We start from the raw sequence: 22,453 nt of genomic DNA on the forward strand, positions 1-22,453 counted from the left end.
AACAATAAAGGACCTCTTCATAACAGTGGATTGTATCTCATCAATTAAAGGGGTTGTTCTCTAGGCAATTGGCAAACACTTCCCATTCAGCCACCTTTGCTGATTCAAGGCATAGCAGAATTTTCCGTGGTGATTTTTCTTTATTGATTTTTGCACAAATCTTAGTAACAATTGCACATTTAGAAAGTTTGTGATGATTAAGAATAAATATGTGTGGTTTGACCAGGAGAGAGTGGAACAAGGCTCCATGAGCCCTTTGAGGGACACAAAGTCTTTAAGAGCACAACACACTTCTCTCAGTTTCTGACGTTGTCTTCAGCTCTTTCAATCCCAAAAGCCTCACGGGAGACAAGTCACGAGCAGAAATGCCAAGTGTCACCCAGCATGAAGAGAGCAGTCCGTGAGCCAGGCTCAGGGGCCAAGGAGCCAGCCAGCTCATGGTGCTCCTGGAGCAGCTCCTGCATCAGAGAGCGGAGGCCGTGACGGAGTGGCTGCCCTCCCTGGCTGTCTGCATGCCCTTGAATGCCAGCGAGGCAGGGATGTCACAGCTGTGGGGGGACAGCGGGGTGCCCCCGGCATGCTGCCAGCCGTGGCTGGCCATGTAGCTGGATGGAGTGGCGCTGTACGTCATGTAAGGTGACACTTGGGCCGGCGTGGCGTAGGGAGGCATGGCTGGTGCCGACACGAAACTGCTGACGGCTGGGAGGCCATTGGGTGCCTGAAAGGAGAGGGAATGGAAAAGAATTTCTAAGAGAGTAAGACACATTGGATCAGGCATAAAATAAGCTGCCCTCAGATGCTGCTGGGGCTTTGTACCAAAACTAAGGCCAGCAGGGACACCGAGAGAAAAATACATAAATGTTCCCCTGAATTTCAGGGGCTCAGTGGCCCCTTCTGCTTTGATTTTAAGACCAGTTACCCCACTGTGATCAGTGCTTCACACTTCTCCTGGCAACCTGTCCCAGACAGGGACCACCCGCAGATGTTTAGGGAACACAGACCAAGAGTAGGGCAGGAACTGCTAAGCCCGCTGTACACCTGCCTACCTTCCTGTTTTCTGTGGACTCCTAAAAGCCCATGGTTGCATCTAATCATTACACTTGAGAGATACTGGAGGGATTTATAATGAGTCTCTTCCTTCTCTCTCATTGAGCACCTTAATGCACTTGGCAATGATTTCCATAGGTTGAAGTAGATGAACTGCAACATTTATCTACCTTTCCCAAATTTTGCACAGGTTGTTAGTCACTGTTGCAAGGCCTGCTGGTAGTGCTGTGGAAGTTTAAGCTGTGACCACAGCCATTCCAGCAACAGGAGAGGCAGACCCATCCCTGTGCCTCACTTCTCCTGGCCCAAAAGGAGGGTGGGCTCAGCCTGAGCTGCCATGGGCAGGTGTGGGCACAGGTCTGAAAACAACACTCCCCAGAGTGAAGAGGTAACAGCAACTAGAGGAGGTGGAACATCTTAAACTCTTTGGTAACTGTTTGTTTAGAGCATGAGTCAGAACTGTAGCAGTAGTATTATTGATGGTGTCCTTTAAAAATCTGTTTTCTAGATACTTGGGATAAAAAACGCAGAAATGTTCTTTGCGCATAGCTTCTCCTGGTTTCAATAGAGCTTCTGTGCACAAAACAATTGCAGGGCTGGGTCCTTTCCGCAAGCTATTTTCCTAGGTCCTTCTGTAGGCTGGAGGGAAGGGTTTCTATTTAAATAGAGGAGGGAGAGTCCTTCAGTCAGCTATGGTATGATTTCACAATTAATGACTCCTTATTTAAGTAAAAAGTGTTTGGTGGTTTATTTCACACCCATAAATATTTCTTCAGCACAACAGGTACAAACCAAGACCATTTATCTTGCTTAAGTTTCAATTTGTGTAGTGTTTGGTTTAGGATTTGGAGTGGCATTTTTTTCTCAAAAATGTTTCCTATCTGGATATGAAAGAAGAGTGTTGATTCAGCAGATCCTGTAGCATCATCACATAGTACAACTGGACCCAACCTGAATAGTGCAAAGTTAAGAAATGAAGCAGACTTTTGTTTCTGCTAAAACTTCACGTGGTGTTAATATTTCACTTCTTCGATTTCTGCCTGGATTGCACCTGCCTGATTTCCAGTATTTACTTTCATAAAGGGCACTGGCCTATTTTCAGGCTCATGAGTTTCCTATCCATGTAGCTCAGAGTTCCACTCTCTAGACCATCCTCTCATTGTCATTGGGGATTTACAAAGCAGTCATTCTGCTGGACTCCATCAATATAAACCTGTACAGCAATCTAAAGCAGCAGGAGAGAACAATGGGATTCTGGCCACAAGCTTCCAATAGGAATATTAATTAGTACAAAACACACAGCTGCAGCAGCAATGTAATTGTCATTCAAAATCCATGAATGCTTTGTTGAAGCTGAAGTTGCCTTATTCTTTTGAAAATCCAAATATGTGATCTGACCAGTAATTTGTATTACGTGTTCCCTACTGTGACTCAGAATTACACTTTAACCTCAGCTTTACAAATCAGTATTGGTGACAATACTAAATTAATACAAACCTGCAAATAATTGCACTGCAAATCAGTACAATTTGTGAATCACATGGGAAATTATTTCATTGAATGTACTGGAAATAAAAACTGTGGTCCTAAAAAGCTGCTTTTCCAATGTTCTAACATGAAACAAGAAACAGCACCTCTGTTTTTTTAACAAGAACCAACAAAAAGCTTTGCACAGGGGCCATAGAGCCATTGAAGCCAGGTTCTAACTCTGGGTTATCAAGAGCCACAACTCAAACATATTCTGCACAGAGAAGTACAGAGACTCTGAAGGGGTGGGTGCTGGAAGGAGAAAATATATGGGACCAGTCCCTGAAGTCACATACCCATTGAGATAGCACAAACCTTCAGCTTCTAAACCTCAAAAGAGGTTTTTTTGACTCTGTGAATCCATCCTGTTCCTGGGCCTGTTCCTCAGGCTTTCCCACTCCCAAGGAGGCTGGTATCACACAGTGGGCTCAGTGCTATGCCCAGAAGCCCCATCTTAAGTAAGATTCCTCATGATGAGTGCTCATGTTCTGTGAACCCTTAGCTGTGCTTTGGGAAGGATGTGTTAGTAGGTACAGAGTAGATCTGTGCCAGGCAATGTGCCAACAAGGCATCTCTTTGCTGGTCCACCAACGTTCAAGCCCATGTCCTGGCCTCCTGTATCTCCTACAGACAAGGCCACCAGGGGTTCCTTAGCAACCATAAGCAGATGACTTTGCATGATCTGAGGCAAATCTGAGCTCCAGAACACCTCACATTAAACCAGACATTGTTGATAAATATTTTATCAACAGGCTCGCTGATAAATATTTGATCCAATCACACATGCGTTCTGTGGCCTTATGGCACAAAGTCTTCAAACTGTAATTCACAGAGAAGCCCAGGTTTCCTATTGAATCATACTCTAGGTGCCACTTGGGTTGTTGATAAAACAGATGGAAATTGACTAAAGAGTCACTAGTATTCTTTACAGCTAGAAGAATATTTAAAAGAATACCTATAGAGATTTATAGCGGCCAGAGCAACCCTTTTACACAGACACAGACACAGACACACACACACTCTCTCTCTCTCTCTCTCTCTCATTCAAAATACAGCTGTGAAAACTGTTGTTTTTATAGTCTATTCTACATGTCAGAAAGATCTTGCCCCAACTACTGAGGGCAGGACATGGAGACAGTTGTGTAAGGACCACCAGCTGCAACCTGTCAGAGGCCACCAATGCTGTCTGTCATCACTGCTTCACTGAATTGGTGAAGCATTCTTACTTTTGTTGCACTGCTACAAAGCTTTACCACTCAAAACCATGATTCTGTGGATGCCACAGATGCCCTCAGCCAAGTAGGCAGCATTGGGATGAGTAGGAACTGGCCCAGCACAGAGTGCAATTCTGCTTTAGGGGAGGTTTGAGCCATACCCACAAAGCAGTCAGAGGCTTCCTCTGACCTGAATTAAAAAATGAGGGGATAGAGGAAAACTCACTCTGTATGATTTTAACAAACAAACAAACAAACAAACAAACCCCCTAATTTTAATCTCTGACTTTCATCTGTGAAAGGCTTGACCTAATAGTCTTGACACGAGAGCTTTAACTTCCAAACAGCCTTAGATACAAAGCGTAGGTTATCAGAAGGGTTGAATCTTGTCTGTCAATCTGGCACTTTTTACAAACATGACATTCACTTAAAATAAATGGAGGGGATTAAGTTCCATGACCCTGTATATACTGGATGAATAATTCATCCTGCAGTATTTCAATCAGAGGAAATGAACACCAAAATGTAAACATTCATAATTAGGAGTGCAAGAACCCCACGGTGTTTATGGATTTCTAAAACCCTAAGAATTTGTTTTAAGTGCAGAGGTGCTTGAACCTGGTTTTTAAGTTTTATAAATTTTTTTTTTTCTTAATTTAAACCATCATTTTTCAAGGGAAATCTAATTTTTTTAAGCAAACAAACAAACATGTAGCTGAACAAGAACCTCTGCTGTGTAAGAGATAAGGGTTCCCATTTGAAAGTGCCTCCTTTCTGGCTTTTACAAAGATCAGAGAGAAACTTTTTCTCTCCATTGCTGCTTCTATCAATGTTTTGAGACAACTGATGGAATAAGTATTTGTAAATTTTAGAGCTGCATTTGAAACCTAGAAGACATGACTTCCCACCAACTCACAAATTCATTTAAACAAGTTCTTGCAAAGATACCAGCAAAACAAGAGTAATTGGGTCAGGATCCCAAGCTGGGTCTGGTGCCTTTCTGCCAAGTTGCTGCTGATACCTGCCAGTGACAGTAAAAGGAATATTGAGGTGAGAAATCAAAACCAGGGTGGACATAAAGCCTTGCTTAGGTCACACAAAATGGTACTGCAGAAACAAGCAGATTGCACCTCCTTATACCAGTAAAGGAGTTGGTTGAGTAGTTTTAACAGATGGAATCTTTCGTTTTGGTCACTTGAGATACAATACTAACTAGAGACAACTTTTTTTTTGTCATTGTTTTCAGTCTGTTTGTGATTTGCAACACAGAGGGAGTGGGTGGATGAAAAGCAAGGCTAGAACCAAGCTACTGTGAGAATGTCTTTGGAATAAGTAATTTCTATTGGTTTATTGGACTCCTTAAAGTCAGAACAATCCTTCCCCAAACCAGAGAGAGTCACCACACACACCTTGATATCTGTTTTGAAGGTTATGCTTGTATAATATATTGTAGATCTTCAGCCTCCCCTCTCCTTCACAGTAAGAAGATACAAGGGTACAAGCTTTCTGGACAAACTTCCCAGTCACTCCATGTCAGACAAACTGCCTGATTTTGCCTTTTTCTGCCTTGGTCACAGAAGAAACAGAGAAACATGCAAGCTAGATTTCACTTCCAGTCCTCATGGTATAAATTCTAAGTATATATTGTAGTGAATTAATATAATTTTGTTTCATTCCCTTCCCTACTTTTCCTTCTCTGACTTTTGCTTGCTAGATATGTGTTCTCTCAGTATCAAAATTAAACCATCTCCTATATTCCCTTCCCTTATTGCTGCTAAACGTTTCAGAAAATGACACAGAATTGCAACACTCGAAATCACAAACCTGTATTTATATTAGCTATCATTAATGGCAAAAATGTAAAGGATCTCATTTCAGTTTTATGTGAATACAAACAAAAGCAGATTTGATGTCACAGGTGGATGCCACCTCAATTTTATAGTCTAACTCTGCATCTAAAGTGAGTGTCCAAAAGAATGAAAATTATTTTTCTTATTGTTATTATTTAAAATTATTTAAATGACTTGGTCATTGTAATACAATCGTTACAATATTTAATTAAAGAGTTCATGTATTGCATAGACTAAGAATGTAGGCTTTGTAGAAGTATTCTAAATTACTTTAAAAAAAATGTTTCTGGAGAAGCAGCATAGCCTTCAAGTTCGAGTTACCTAATTCAGCAGCCTGAGTGATCTTGGACAGTGACTCAGCCCAAAATCCCCTGCTGCAGTCATCAGAAGTTCAGTCTGTGACATGGCTTAAGGGACACACCTTTGGTGAATAAGGTAGCTGTTTTCGTTTGTATCTCTCAATTCTAACACTGGCTTGGAGGGAATGAATCCTTCCTGTCCTTGGATCAGCAGGCTCAGCCTTGATCCTGCACAAGCCCTTCCCCGAGAGCAGCAGAAGCGAGCAGCAGAGCACCGCAGCCGGCACGGGGAGCAGCGCTGCCCTGCACAGTGCAGGGCTGGCAGCAGCTCTCTCTGCAGGGACGCTGCTCCCCGCACACACAGACACCCCCTCGCTGCTGGCTTTCAAAATGAAAACCTTCAAACATTTTCTGGAAATGATAAATCTTTTCCAAGTGGCCTCAAGTCACAGTCAGGAAGAAGCTATTGCAGAAGTAGTTCTTTCCACGGCAAGAAAAAGCATAGCAGGGAGCAAAATATCTAGTCCTTCAATCAGAAGAGCAAATTAGCATAAAAATCTAGAGGATATCTCATTTTTAGTGACATGCACATAATCAGTTGAAACGATTATGACAACAAGACGAGGAGCAATCAAACACAAACTGCAAACATCAAGAAAGCAAACACGCTAAATCTCCCTTTATAATTGGAGGTTAAATATGATTTATAAATCAAGCCAACATGTGGGATCCCAAGGGAAGAGTAAACAAATTTTCCAAGTAAAACAGCAGTAGCAGGCCTGTAATAGAAGTAGATCATTTAGGAAAAAGGCGTTACTAAATGATCTAAGTAATAAGAATTGAGGGGTTTTAAAATTTATAAACTTAAGTAATATATTTTTAGCAATTGTAGTTACTAAATTAGAGCTAAATTCTGAAGCTGCAATTCAGTGCTACAGCATCAACAGGAAAAACAACATGATAACACAAATGTTCATTCAGGTCAGTGTTCCACCAGAATTAATGTGCCTACACAGATAAATCACAATTACCTAAAGAGGAAGGGTTACAAAAGTCTACACTGAGTAAATTTCCCCAGTTTATGATAATGATTTTTATAAAAAAAAAAAAAAAAAAAAAAAAAAAAAGAAAGAGATAAAACTGCTAAGGTATATTTGAATAACCTAGCCACAGTTAATCCTGTGATCCTGTGAGTCATGGTTTGCTTTTTATAGTGCTGGAAAATATTCTTACAAAAATATTTTCATATTAGACTAAAGATCCATATTCTTAGATGAATTAACTTATTTTATTTAACATATTCCTGATTTGATTTTCTATTCATTCCACTGCAATCAGCAGAGAATAAGATTCTGAAAAATTTGGACGCTAACATTAAATAATTTCGATATAAAAAAAAAATCTTAAACAGAAGAGGCAATGTTTTGTACGTAGGATATTAAGGTATAATATTATTTAATATAATATTTACCTTTGTTTTCAAGAAAGAGTAAACAGTGATAATACATTGGAACTGAGAGGCTTTTAAAAATAACACATGAGCAAGGGGCTTACAGCTGCTCTGTTGCTCAGCTGAACTGAGTTGATTTCCAGAAGACAGATTTGAAAAAGGAAAACAGACCTTTCAAGAATGGAGAATTACAGTATTTCTCTTTCACCGAAGTTGTGCAAAGCAATGCTGGTATTCTAGTTGAAGCCACAATTTGAACGGACTTATTCACATGCTGGAGTGCTCTAAGATTTCCAACATAGTTAGCTACCCAATCCTATACATTATCTCTTAAAAAGATGCCATTTTCTTCACAGCTATTTCTGCCATTATATAAATTCAATGCACAACAATGTACTGCGTAAGAAAAATCACACTACTCCCTTCTAAAATGAAGTTCAGTCTTTTCATATTGATCAGATCCCATTCCCCGTGTTTAATGTGCTTTTTTATTAACTTAAAATTGTTTCCTTTACTTGTAGCCATCCCCAGCTGCAGTGAATAACATAAAAACCAGATAATATCAATTGAGTGTTTCAACTATAGTTGGGACATGCATCAAGATCACTCTAAATTATATTTACTTATCCAGTTTTAAATCTCAGCCTCTTCAGGGAAATAAAATCCCAGTTTTGGAAATAGTAATAGTAACTTGAATTTACACACCATCACCAATCCTCTTCTGAAGGAGCCAGGGGCATTTTATGTCTTTTCCAAAGCAAACTACAGCGAAAAGAAAAGAAAAGAAAAGAAAAGAAAAGAAAAGAAAAGAAAAGAAAAGAAAAGAAAAGAAAAGAAAAGAAAAGAAAAGAAAAGAAAAGAAAAGAAAAGAAAAGAAAAGAAAAGAAAAGAAAAGAAAAGAAAAGAAAAGAAAAGAAAAGAAAAGAAAAGAAAAGAAAAGAAAAGAAAAGAAAAGAAAAGAAAAGAAAAGAAAAGGAAAAAAAAAAAAAATAAAAAAGGTGGGGGGGTGGGCAGGCGGAAGAAAGGGGGAAGAAAAAGACCAAAAAAACACCACTCATTCTCTGACACTGAGCAATCTACTACAAAAACAATGAAGGAAAAGAGACGTAGGAGAAAAAGGCCTGGTGGATAAAAGGCAGACAGAGGTTGCTGTAAAACCTAAGCACATTTTGAGGGAACAGCAAGAAGCAAGGGTTTCCAGTGCTCCTTCAGAAATGCCATGGGTTTAGGCGGCTTTCACAGTGAAGTGAGATCTACCATGGCACACCAAGCGCACACTAATATGTCCACCAAAATGTCTCCAAATGCAGATTATAGTTCAAGGTCTGCACTCTCACTGGATGGTTGCTTCCCTTTCAAACAGGGTTAAGAAGGATGACATAAATCAAAGTCACTGCCTTTCCAATGAAGATGCTGGATCTTGGCGTATGGTCTACTGCTTAACTTCACAACCAGACTGTCAAAGTGGGGCAAAAACAAATTCTGGTTGCTATAAGCACAAAGTCTGGTTCTGATGACAAAAACACAACTTAAGTCTTCCAAAGACAGATATACTGGGCTTATGAGGACAATAGGAAAGCACAGGGGAAAAAAAATCATGTCATATAAGCAAACTCCTTTGAGCAGGAATTAACAACAGATTCCCACAGTTTTAGAACAGATTTGCACAATAATTCCCCCTTAGTATTTTGGCAAAATCTGGAATTGGGCAGGGCACACATGGACACTAAACAAGCAAATACACTGGAAGGAACAAACATTTGTTCTTTTCTATGCTGTTGGTTAACACCATAATGTATTATTGAAAGGTTCTATGAAAAATGCCTTCTTATTATTATATACTTAGCAATATATATTGTAATTTCAATATTCTGTTATTTAAACAAAACTGAGGGAGGAGACTTATGGACACAGACACTTCAAAGGTATTCTTGATGTCTAGAAGCTAGGCAAATATGGGGTCAAACTGGTAAAGTCCCCACCTTGTTGTCTTCAGGGATGACCAAAACAGCAGTGTCCTGTGTCTAACAAATCTCTGATGCTGCAGAGGCAGTTACTGGGAAGCTGGTACACTAAGGAGGGTGAACCCATGACCCATCAATTGTTGAAGGCCTATGGTTGCTATGACTAAGTGTGTAGGCAATTCCTAAAAGCTGATAAATTGCCACAACGAACAAATTCAAACACCCTATACAGTCTTTATATACTTGACAATCTACTGCAAGAACCAAGACTGAACAGGCAAAATCACATCTAATACCCCTGGCTCCTGGCACTCTGCTCCCTGGCTGTGATAGGTGTCTCTCATCACTCCCACTTTACAGTCCCTGGTCCTGTTTGTCATGGCAGACCTCCTGGTGGGTTGGGGTGCTTTGAGCAGAAGGTGCTTAGAATGCAGTTTGAGTGTCATCATACCATTCACTCACCTCTCTGACTTTCTTTATTAGTTTCATCCGGGTGGAGTGCCCTGAAGCCATGTGGGTTGGTGGACAGGGCACTGTGTTTTGGCCGTGGAAACAGGTGGCCAGTAAGAGGCAGGTCTCACAAATGGGGTTCGAATTGGGTGCCATCCAGATCACCTGGGGAGGAATCGGGTGCATGTAGTGGGATCAGCTCGTCCCCCTCACCCACAACATGCAATGACAAGGATGCCTAGACCTTGAGCAAGCCGTCTTAGTGGCAATATTCTGATAGCAGGCTGGTCTGGAGATCCTAGTGAAAGTGACACAGAACCAGACAGTCTCCAAGCCAAGGTCTGAACTCCTGCACCAGACTCTTCTAACAGTGCTGCTGTGTACTATGGCAAGAAAGCAAATAAACACCTTTCCTTCGCAGCTTCACCCCCCTCCTGCCTCGGTATGACTGAGGATTTTGATGGATTTTGCACAGACCAATAGCAGAAATGCAACTGCCTGGATCCTTAGTTATAATATAAGATGCCAAATAAGTAATGTGCTAATTAACTTTTTCAGTAATCATGTGTGTAGGAGGACCATGTAACTGATCGTAATATTTAAGGCTACATTTTAATGTTCTCCCCAAAGAAGTTACCACGCGATGTGCATTCTAAGCACTGCAGTTACAGTTACAGATGCATGGCCACCAAATATACAGTTCCTGTTCATCTACAGATGAAAGATCAGGAACTAAATGTTTACATTACCTACATTTTCTGTGCACATAATTGTCCAGAACTGCACCCACGTTTGCAGTCACTTGCCCTAAAATGGAGCCTTCCCCTTATATGCTTGCAGCACAAAGAGCTCACAGCCCCCAGTCAGAATGCAGCCAAAGGACAGGGAGTGATACCCCGGCAGTGCCGAAATCTCGAGCCCCTAACAGCTGACGAAGTTCAGCTGAGACAGACCTGAGGTAGTTGCTGCTTAGGGGTTTGGGCAGCATGTCAGAGGAAGACCACTCAAACTGTGTTCACAAACCCCTCTAAATTAGGAGGAGTGTTTTCTGCAGTGGGTTTGGGATGAGGCCTCCAAACACTGTACCATTTCCAGCAGCAAGCTGGCTCTTAGACTCCCAGTTACAAGATTTTTCCCATTAATGAGTATTAGGTCTCTTTGGCAATATGCACATCTGCTTCCTGCAATGCACACAGAAAGTCATTCTGAAAAGAAATTATTTCCAAGCTATTTGCCTCTCAGCAAATCATACAGACATATGTCAAGTCTTCTTCATTCTCATCCATGTGTAAATACAGACCACAATTTTTTTCAGTTTGAACATTCATGATGTTAGTCCAGCAAGTCACAAGCATCAGATGTCTGAGATCTGCATTTTGAATACAATACATGTTTATTAAGTGTTTTGATGTCAAATGCAGGTTACAAATGTGTTCATATTGCAGTCATTTCGGCTATTTTTTTTTCTTAATGCAGTAGTCAGTATAAACTATGCAATGCAACAGAAAATACTCAGAATATCCATCCTTTGTAAAATAGTATAATTATCTGTAGAAGCACCTGAACACCACACTGAATGTACCTCCCTGCATAAATAATGCAATACAACTGAGTTCCATATGAAATGTGTATGATACAAAACTGTTAAGCTCTTGGAAAAATCTATTTTCCTCTTCAGTTTCTCTGATTCACAGTCACTCTGTTTGAAAGCCATATGACAAATGTGTGATACACCAGGAAAATTATGCAATTGCTTACGTATAAATGACAACCTGGGACATCAGGTAATTAAACCTGAATAGAAACTTGACAAGGCATCTTTTGGTTTCCTGTGGAATGTTTTGTACAGAATCACAGGCTGAGCTTTCATCTCCCAAAACCCAAATATGAGCAACATTGCAAACAAAACCCCCAGGAAAGACACAATACATAAAATGAAAAATGTTCTACATCCAGACGTTCAGTTTCATGTTAAACTAGTGTGGCTGTATATTGTCAAAGCAAAAATCCTGCCTTTTTTGTGGGCGAATTCCCACTGATGTGTGGAACAAGGGCTGGAATATAGTCATTGGAACTGATTGGAGAGGTCAGCCTTGGCTGCTGCCTGACAAGTCTGGGATGTCAGTAGGAGTTTTGCCTAAAAAACCCCTACAGTATCCCGTGCCTTAAAACAAATGTATATCAATTCAAAAGACGTGATCAAATAAATATAATGTAAAAGTACACAAGACCTCGTTCTTTGGTCTCAACTTTTCTGGTCTTTCTCACACAGAGGGATTTTCCAAGGACTTCTTGAGAAGCAAAATATTATCTTCCATGACTAAGGCAGGGAAACAAGTTTTTCACTTGCCTAGTGGTTATGGAGCTATTTGCAAGCTATGGACAGGTGAACTCTGGATGTTGATGATGCTTAAATACATAGATGATATTTGTTGGAAAATGCAGAATTACCTATCACTCACACAAAATCCATTGTTAATGTGCTTCAGAGCACATTTCCTCTGCTCCTGTTGTGAAATTGGGAAGCCCGAGTTAAACATCCTCACTTGATTTCCTCCTCTTGTAGGCACTTCTGATTTTGATAATACAGACATAAAACTGGAATATCACAGAACAATCACTTCTCCAGGGGAAATCTGATATCTGCCTCCTTAAGATCCTTAAGAGCATTTGTAAAAAGATTTGCCAAAAAGAGATAAGGAAATAGCATTTACCCCAAAGTACAACCATAGAGCCTATCTCACTTTAGTCCTTCTGGCATATTATGTCTGAGACTTCCCCATTTTCTCCCCATTCCAAATACTACCCTGCTAGATTTACAAATGAACCAACATTCCCTCATATGCTCTGCTCATCTCTTTACACCAAAACCATACATACTGCAAGAGACCATGGATCCCATGAGGTCAGAGAATTTTGTCTTTACTGTCACAGACACACACTGTCACTCCAGATTCACTGCACTTCAGCAAAAAGACAGTAAGTCAGTGCTATGTGCAGTAGGAATTTGGTTCATAAACATCACACTGCCTGGAATAAATATTTTGGCAGAAGTAATGCGGCAAAAACCGCAAATAATCACATTTTCCCATCCTTATTTAGCTTGATTTTTTTAGCACATTCTAAATTAGCAAGGTAATGAACTTGCGATAGACACAGCAATTAATGCACATTAAAATTAATTCTCTGGATAACGATTCTGTATAATTTATGAATAGACTGCTCTATGTGTTGGAACTTTCCAAAGCCAAATTCTGTTTTGCTATATTATAACAGGGAAGAAGCTGGGAAGAACATCCTCTATGTCTTCTTTTAGAGAGCAGGGTTCTGCATATGGCTTTGCTGCCCTTTGAAACCCTCTGAACAATTTATTTGGATAAATTAATCCCATTTTATTAATAGCAATCTTCTCAAATTTGAAATAGTGCATATGTTTAAATAACACTTATCAGGTGATCTTTCAGGTTGAACAAAACTTTAAATTATAGCTGGTATTGACAATAGAACAATATATCTTCATATATTATGAAGATGAAATCATAAATATTGAAAGTAAAAAAGAAAAACAATAAAAGGAAAAAAATAGTTTCCAAACCAGCATTGAAAATAACGCAATTTATAAAACACTGTTTCTCAACACATCTGTTGAAGTAAATGAGATCCATCAGAGGCCATGGTTTATAGCCTATGAACAAGATCCTGTGAATATTTCAGCAGGATTGTGTGGAGGAGGCCCAGCCTGGAACCCAAGGCAATGAAGCCACAGTACAGTTGCTCTTATGGAATAGGACAAACTGTATCTATTAATTTCTAGCAAGTCTTTTAACACTTATTTTAGTCTTCAAAGAGAATTGTAGAAGGAGCAGTAACACTAAATCTAAGTCTAGTTCTATCTTTAACCATACAATCATGGCTATACTATAGCGCACATTATTTGTGATATGAAATGAATATAATAATAATGGGATAATTTAAAAAACCAAAACAAATAAGACAGTATTGAGGGTGGTGTATTGTTCAAAAAGCAATATATGTAATGAAGAAGCTGTTCACTGTCGGGATGTACAGGATTTCCCGCTCTGCCCGCTCTGTGCAAGCGTTCCCGCAGTTTGTGCTCCACATCTTGAATGTGAAAGAGTCTGATTCAGCTACCCTCACCACCAAACACCAGCTACAAAAGTCTCCTCTACATGGGTCTAAAACCAGACACAGAACTCAGCAAATATGTCCAAAACCTCTGTCTTTGAACGGGGAAAATGCTAAACAGTGATTGTGGGTTTTCTTCGACTTGGTTCTAAGCACAACAAACGCGTGGCGGGGAAGTCAGTGTGTCTGAGACCTCTGATGCCTTTTGAAATGTTTCCATCACACGGAAAAAATGTTTTCAAAATCTGCGCTTTCCCAACGAGTAACACTTGAGTCTTTTATAGCTTTTTCTCCTGGCATGGGACTTGATTAGCAAGTACAAAGATTCAGACAGAGATTCATTAAGTAACAGTTATATTGTGTTGTAATTAAAACGTAGGAAATTCGCCGTCTACTTAAGCGTTTAAAAATGCTTAATGTAGGAAGCAATTACACCTCATTTTCAAATTATTCCCCTGACTACAGAGCACGCTGCGGACAGAGCAAAAGGCGGCTGTAGGGGCAGAGGCGGCGGCGGGACGTGCCCGCTGGCCCGGCTGGCCCGGGGCTCGGTGTCGGCGGGTCCCAGCCCTGGGCTCACCGGCAGCGGGGCAGGGCGGGGGTCTCAGCCCTGGGCTCGCCGGCAGCGGGCGGGGTGGGGGTCTCAGCCCTGGGCTCGCCGGCAGCGGGCGGGGTGGGGGTCTCAGCCCTGGGCTCGCCGGCAGCAGGCGGGGTGGGGGTCTCAGCCCTGGGCTCACCGGCAGCGGGCGGGGTGGGGGCGCTGGGCACCGCGGCCGGCCCGGGGAGGGAGCGGAGAGAGGAGCCAAGAGAGACAGGCTTTTCCCCCCGCGTCTTTGCAAACCAAAACCGAGGGAAGGCCAGCACCGGCTCCAAAGCGAGGACGGCAGCCCCGGGCCGAGCTCGGGAGCCCTGAGCATCACCGCCCGCCCCCCGCCTCTCTCTTTACCTGGCTGTACTTGGCCTCCTGCTCAAGGGAGCTCTTCTCCAAGCCGTTCACGGCGTGCTGGGCCGGCGGGTGGAAGCTGTTCCGGCCCAGGCTGCTCCATTCCTCCACCTTGGGGCTGGGGTAAGGCGAGGTGTCATTCACTGCTGGAAAACAAAGCAGCGGGAGAGAGGGAGTTAGAGGCAGAGGCTGGGACTGGGAGATGGAGATGGCTTTGCTTGGGAATGGGGACTGCTCCCTCTCCCCATGGGGGGCAGAGCTGAGGGGAAGCCGGTCCCTCGCCCGCCACACCTCGCTGGAGCTCCTGGAAGCTCTTTGAGAGGGTCATTCGTGGGCAGAAGGGAGTCGGGCACTCCGTGAAGCCTGTGACAGAGATCAGTAACTGAGCCCAGAGCTGGCTGGCTCTCTCGTCCCACGTCCCCGCACCGGCGGGACGGAACTGCGCCCCGCACTTGTCCCCCAGCATCTCCTAAGGGGATTTACGGCAACCGCTGTGTGTGTGTAATTGTGGGGCAGAGGAGAATCGATACCCCACGTTATAAACGGACCTGACACGCCTGCAGATGAACTGGGCTCCAAACACTTTTTGGGAGAAAAAGAAAACGAAACACAAAAGTAAATAAATAAATAAATAATTTTTTTTTTTTTTAATAGGGGATAAAAGGAGGGAGATAAGAAAGCGGGGAGGAAAAGAGATAACAATCCTATTATTTACGCGCCTATCAGCCGCGCCGTGGGCACACCGGGGTGTTTTGCAGAGAAATCCCTCGGCCCGATTCCCGCTCCGGGAGCCAGGGAGGGGCAGGGGAGCCCCGGCCCGGGCCCGGCCCCATCGGAGCCGCCCTGGGAGGGGGATTCGCTGCGACACCACCGCGCTCGGCCTCTCCCGCGCCGGGGAAAGGCACAAATCTGGAGTTGTCTTAAGAAATTGAGCTCCCTCGGTGAGCGCCCTTTTCTGCTGATCTCACACTTTCCCATGAATAGGGGCTTCCTTTCCGTGTCAGCAAGGTCAGTTTATCCTATAAATCAAGGGCGAACAGCCCCCATCTGCGGCAGCGGCCGCTGCACAGCCCCGAGCCCCTGACGGGAAGGGGAGGGGAGGGGGGAGATTTCACACTGCAAAAAGATGTGCCCTGGCGGGGGCTGGGGAGACGGGGCAATATCGGGGACCCGGCAGCACCAATGTGCTGTTAAAAATAATGCCAATGTGGTGTTAATAAAGGAGGAACTCACTAAAAAAAAACACAACAAAATAAACCAAACCAAACCAAACAAAATCCGTAAATTTCTCATGTGACCGTAATGTTCTCATTCTTTTAAACGTTCATTGCCAGCACTACCTCTAGATTGCCTCGGAGATTGCCAGGCGTGTATTTGTTAAAGTCGATTCAGAAAAAAGCACATTTGTTTGTGCCAGTGAGGGCTGGGATAAAGTTTATATCGTGAAAGGCAAAGAACAAACACTTTTTGCATGTATGCACAGAAATAATATGTATCGTGCGTGCATATGGGTTGCTTGAAAAAAATATCACCTTTCTGATAAAATAAGAAGAAAATTATTCTGCGATTCCTAAAGGATCATTTTGAATTTGAAATGCTGCTATAACTGGATTGTTGCTGTTAAAAAGGCAGTGAAAACAGAGACCAGAGCTCCCACCTCTCCACTAATACTGAGAGAAGAATGGGACACAGAGATCGCTGTAGGCAAAGGTTATTCGGGATTGTTGTTTTCAGTGACACTTTGAGTAACGCTTTCGCTGTTGGTTCAGTGGCAAAGACTGAAATGGACAGAACGTCCCTCGCCAGCGAGCGGCAGGAGACGGGACGCGCTTTCCAGGCGGGGGAACAGAAAGAATGTGAAAGGGATAAAAGGCGAATCTTGGGCCTTTGATTCCCTAGACCACCGCTTCGGAGGAAAATACAGCATCAGAATGAAAGCAATTAGATGACATTTGAACTTCCTGCCGAAGCAAATTTGGCCTGATTGCGAAGACTACAGAAAATGGACTTTCCCGGTAACGCCAAGGCAGCGGCCGCGGCCGGAGCGCGGCAGAGCCTCGCTGGGGACCGGACCGGGACCCTGGGGCCGCCCCACCCCCGCCAGGACCGCCACTTTGCGGCTCAGAGAGGCGGAGGTGACAGTCGGAATGTCCTGTTTGCCGCAGCCCACCCAGAGCCCCCGTCTGCCCAGGCTGCAGTGAGCTCAGTGCCCTGCCCGTGCCGGCGGAAACGAGAGGAGTTTCCCGAATCAAACACCGAAACCACTCTCCCACCCTCGGAGAGGAAAGAACCCCAGAGCAGGGGATGAACCCCTCCGGCCCCTGTGTGACCGCCTTCACGGCCCCGGCTGCAGCTCTCACCTTGGTCTGTGATGGAGCGGATCCCCAGGATGTCCGTCACCGAGTGCGAGGACGGCCACGTCCTGGGCATGGCCATGGAGCCGGGGATGGCCGGCACCCCGGGAGGGCTGGACACCTTGGCCCCCGCCGCAGCGATGGGGCTGGGGTACGGGTAGATGTGGTTGTAGGGCAGAGCGGGCTGTGGGGGCGGCTGGTGCTGCTTGTACGACTCGTAGTGACTCTGCTGAGACAGGTTCCCGATCTTGTTCCGGAGGATGCGGCTGATGGAGCTGACGGACGGCACGTTGTACTTGTCGCACACGCCGTCGGCCAGCAGGCGATCCCGGATCTCCCAGGCGAAGATGCCCGGATCCCTTTGTTTGTAGGTCCGGATATGTTTTACCACGGTGGGAGTGGTGACCCGGGGCTTGCTGCCGCCGATAGCCCCCGGTAGGATGGAGCCGGTCTCGTTGTAGCGAGCCAGGATCTTGCTGACGCAGCCGTGGGAAACGCGGAGCTGCCGGCTGATATCGCACGGCCTGATACCCAGTTGCGCCAGTTCCACAATCCGCAGCCGGATGGCGTTGGGCAGGGGTCTCCCGTTGACAAACACCCCCCCGAGCTGGTTCACTTCCCCGAAGGCGGGTTCTGCAAGCAAATGCACAAACACGGCCGTCGGACACGGCGGACGGCACAGAAGGGGGTCTGAGCTGCTCCTCATCACAGACACATGGCACACACAGGGACCCCCCCCCCGGTCACTCCACGCACGCTTCTTTACTAGAGCGGGATGGCCCCGAGATTGAAGGAAGGAAAGGGAAAGGAGAAAGTGAGAATTATTTAAAAAAAAAAAAAAATGACCGAAAGAAAGAAAATCCGTGGCAACAAATGTCGGAGCTCTCCGGACTGTGCATCAAACATATTCCCAAAAAAAAAAAAAAATAAGCACATTCCAGAGGTGAAAAACGAGAAAACGAGATCGCCCCAACAGACAAGTCAGCTTTATTGCCACAGGAAAAAGGAACGCGAAGAAAACAAAAAGAAAAGAAAAACATCTTCTAAGACGTGGGGGAGGGGGAGGAAGGAAAAGGGAAAAGTAGTTGAGGAAATTCTTTTACATCTTGGGAGAGGCGAGGGGCAGCGCGGCGCTTCTGAGTCGGGGCTAACTTTTTAAAGACCGTTCCCGGCGCTGTTAGCGCCTTTCGCTTAACAGCGCGATTACACCGGGCTGTAAAACAAGCGTGTTAAAATGTTAACTGCTACCATCGCTGTCAGAAATAATATACAACGTGTCACGGGCTCCATCCAGCCATCCGCTCGGCTGCCATCCTGCCCCGCGCTCGCCTAACAACACTAATAGCGAGCCCATTAGTCATGAGCTCGCTCTCTCCCCTGCTCCTGACCCTCAACGTGTTCTTACAACTTGTAGGAACACGAGCAAAGTCAATAAGGGAGCCGCGGCGGCGGCAGATGGCTGCGCACGGTGCTCCCCCTCTCTTGACAGCACTTGAACCCTCCTGCGGCTCCGGGCCACTTACCCATTCCTCCGAGCGGGGCACCTCCGGGCCGGCCCCGAATCCCCGCGGATCCCCGTGCCCGGGAACCGAGTCCCGGCCTCCCGCGCTCCCGGCCCCGAGCCCCGCCGATCTCCGCCGAGGAGACACCGGCAGCGCGAGGGAGAAAACAACCGCAAGGAAATCTACATCCCGACCGGAGAGCCTTGACTTCTGCATTTCAACCTCAGGGCAGCGTGGGCAGGGCCGGGCTGGGCCGGGCCCGCGGCCCACCGCCCCCCCCGATCCCGCCCCCGGGGCGGCCCCACGGCCCCGCCGCCCTCCCAGTGGCCGGGGGAGATGACGGACAGCGCGGCGGCCGCGGCCCTTCCGCTCCCGCGCAGCGCTCCGCACCTGGGCCCGCGCCGGGGCTCCGCACCTGCGGGGTGAGTTGTGCGGGAGCGCCGCGGGCGTGGGGGCGATGCCGAGCGGGGCCGGGGCACTGGCAGGGCTGGCGGGGCACTGGCAGGGCCGGGGCACTGGCGGCAACTCCGCGGGGCCGGGGCACGGCAGGGCAGCGCAGCGCCGCTCTCTCTGGCCGTTTTCCCGGACTAAGCGGCCGGAGAGGGGGCTCCGAGCCTGGCACAGCGGTTCCCCCTTTCCCCAGTGAGGCAGACAGAGGTCTTGACGCACACACGGTTTCTCCGCGTTGAGAGAAGTTCTTGGCGGGTTTGAGCCCCTCGTTATAATAAAGCACTTTTCGCTAACGAATGTTCCGCGGGCGGTGAACCAGAGAACCGAGAGCGATGAGAGTTGAGTCACTTTTGGTGAAAATGCCCAACCGGTCAGGAAACGAGCTGCATTTTCCCTCGCCTTGAGAGGAGACGGGACGGGGCTGGATGCTGGATGTGTTCTCCAGGCACCGCACACCGGCCCCAGTTCCTTTTCATCCCCACATTGACACTGCACCTCGCTCAATCCTAAAGTGTCAATGTCTTCAGCTTTATAAAAGACACTGATGCATGTTGGCAAAAGAAAAACAGACGAAGCGGCTCGGAATTACAGAATGTGTGGTCACGGCGTGTATGTGGGAGCGATGTTTGGTGTGCCGGTCTGCGGAGCTGACCCTGTGTGTGCGCATCTTACGCCCTGCGTTACATCGGGTTGTGCGCAGAGACCGTGAGCTCTCAGCTCCAGCTAAGGGTTTGTCTTGTGTTTTGGGCTTTTTTTCTGTATTATTATCCTGAGGTTCTTCTTTGTCGTTTATTGCGGGGTGGTTTTTTTTTTTGTTTGGTTGGTTGGTTCGTTTTTGGGGGTTTTTTGGGGGGTTTTTTGTATTTTTTTAATAGCGTCTCAAAGGTACAAACTCCGCAAATTAAATAAAACCTGAAAAGAAATAAGGCGGTGATCCTAGTGCACGAAATATCACCAAGCAAACAACAAAATTTATGTCGCTGGTGCGTATAAACATCGTCTCGATATTATTTTAATTGAAATGTAAGATAATTTTAGGGAAAAAACGAGCGAGATTTCAGACCCTGCACATGTAGCAGTGAATATTCCTGACTGTGAAGAAATAGGATGTTGCAGGAGATCTCCCAGAAATTAGCAGCATGTTGTAAACGTTTTGTGGCGAAAAGAAGGTAATCGTGGCTCTTTTGCAGGTTCCCTATTTGATCGAAAAATCGGCGGATAATTCTGTTTTCTCCACATGGATTTGAAAAAAAAAAATTAAAAAACCCCGAAACAAACACACTAACTAACTAATAAAACCAAAACACCGCAATAGCAGCTCTTCTATGGCGGTTTTGTGGTTGCTTCGACAGTGCGAGTTGCCCTTTGAGAATATGGCACCTGTAAATTGCGGTGCCTCCTCAGCCTGGATGGAATTGGCTCTGATAAGGGGAGCACTCCCCACACCCGCGCAAGTGCCACTGTCCCAGCGCTGGCGTTTTGCGCAGGCAGCACCAGCAGGCGTTGGCTGAAGCCAGAACCCCTTTCCGTGTTGTGACCTGACCTTCTCTGGCTGTTTTTAGGGCAGAAGGCATTAAACTGGTGGGACCCGGATCCAGGCTCAATTAAGTTATTTATGTAATTAAACTATGAAAGGGGGTGGGAGTCCCTAAAATTTCCGACCCGCTTTAACAGGGTGTTTCTTGTGGAAGCGGGGTTTGCTGTCGGGGTCCCCATAGGGCTGCTCGCCCTGCAGCGCGTCTGCTGAGCCGCCGGGCCTGGGCTGCCCTGACCAGCGGGGCTCTACAGGCTCTAGCCCGGGCCAGTGCCGTGTGGCCGGCGACATCTCCGGCCGGAGCACGGCTGGTGTCAGCCCGACCCCGCCGCTCCCGGACCCGCTCGGCGCCCCAAAGCTCCCTCGGGGCTGTTGGATGCTCGGCGTGACCCCGCGCTGCTCTCCCCCGCCGCCCGGGCAGCTCCTCCTGCCATCTGTGCCTGTTGTGTTCACACTCGGCTCCTTCTCTCCCGCCTCCCCGTGTCCTCCAACCTGCCTGTTCCCCCTCCTTCCCTCTCCCACCCTCCACCCCCGAGCCCGCCTCTGATCTCCTGGATATTTTGTTTCTTTCCCTGTCTCAATGTGTGTTCCTGATGTGGTCCTGTCGGAAAAGCTCGTTTACTCTGCTCGGGTCTCCAGTGGTTTAAGGATAATGTTTATCAGGAGTGAACGTGCTCAACTTGTTTCCATTCAACTGCTGAGTGTGGGCTGAAATACCAAAGGTCAGATCTACAGTGAGTCGGTAGAGGGCAGGGGGAGACGAGAGAAATATGAAAACATAATATACAACAGCCTGTTGATCGCTTCTGACCTGCCTGGCGAAAAGATTAATTTTTTTCAGGTAGGAAAGCATTGCAGAAGGGCAGGGAGAGGCGGCGGGGAGAGGCGGGCGGGGGGCGCGCTGTGGGGGCCGCTCAGGCGGGGAAGGACACGCGTGCCCGGGCAGGGGGCTCGCCCCGAGGAGCCCCGGCACGCACCGCCCTCACCGCGGCTCCCCCGGTGACACAGCGAGGCGGGTGCTGGGAGGGAAGGAGGGAAGCTGTAAGGGGCTCGAGCGGTGCCAGACGGGAGCCTGGCTTCCCCTCCCGTTCCCTTCCCTCCGTGCCCAGGCAGTGACTGAGCGGGGCCGGGGTCTCCCGGGGGTGGCTGCTGCCCCTGTCTGCCTTCTCCCGACACTGCTGAGCCGCAGAGCGGAGCCAGAGCCGCTCCCTTCCTCTCCTTCCCGCAGACTCTGCTCTCCCGCCCTCTCCTCCACACAACAGGCCCGGTGTGAGGTGCCCGCTGCACACCCCGTGTTTGGCGGCCTGGGAGCGCGGCCGGCACCGGCGGGGCGGCGGCTCCTGCCATTCCCCCGCCGTGGAGGCCTTTTCCGCCGCTTGCCGGGGCCAGCAGGCCTCCAGACAGTGCCCAGCTCCCGCGGCTGAGGGCAGAGTCCCGGCGCTGCGGTGTCCCACCGCTCCGGCAGGGCTCCGTTCCTCCGCCGTGCTCACCTCGGCGTGTCCCGCTCCTTCCTCCCAGAGCCGCCTTCATGAGGCCTCTCTGGGCCTCGCTCTGCTCCACAGAGGCCTCCATTCTCCCCTTGTGGGATGAAACCAGGCAAATCCAACGCGACACACCCCCCAGCCCCTCTTTAAAGCTGCAGATTTTTATTGATATTTGTTTTTTGGGGTTTTGTGGGTTTTTTAAGGAAGAAAGGAAGAAAAATCCCCTCTCATTCCTCGAA

General features: G+C 46.6%; 1 protein-coding gene across 1 annotated transcript; it reads right to left on the reverse strand.

The window, feature by feature from the left end:
- Window positions 1-463: 463 nt before the first annotated feature.
- Window positions 464-18,439, reverse strand: PAX9 (paired box 9; the record flags this gene model as incomplete). Its single annotated transcript, XM_083864204.1, has 3 exons — window positions 17,251-18,439; window positions 14,894-15,033; window positions 464-718 (listed from the first exon to the last, which is right to left on the reverse strand). Exons 1-3 carry the CDS (start codon window positions 17,948-17,950, stop codon window positions 464-466), a joined length of 1,095 nt encoding a protein of 364 aa, XP_083720330.1. The 5' UTR covers window positions 17,951-18,439.
- Between the last annotated feature and the right edge of the window lie 4,014 nt (window positions 18,440-22,453).

This window comes from Zosterops lateralis (genome assembly GCF_965231275.1).
Source record: "Zosterops lateralis genome assembly, chromosome: 6".
NCBI lineage: Eukaryota > Metazoa > Chordata > Aves > Passeriformes > Zosteropidae > Zosterops > Zosterops lateralis.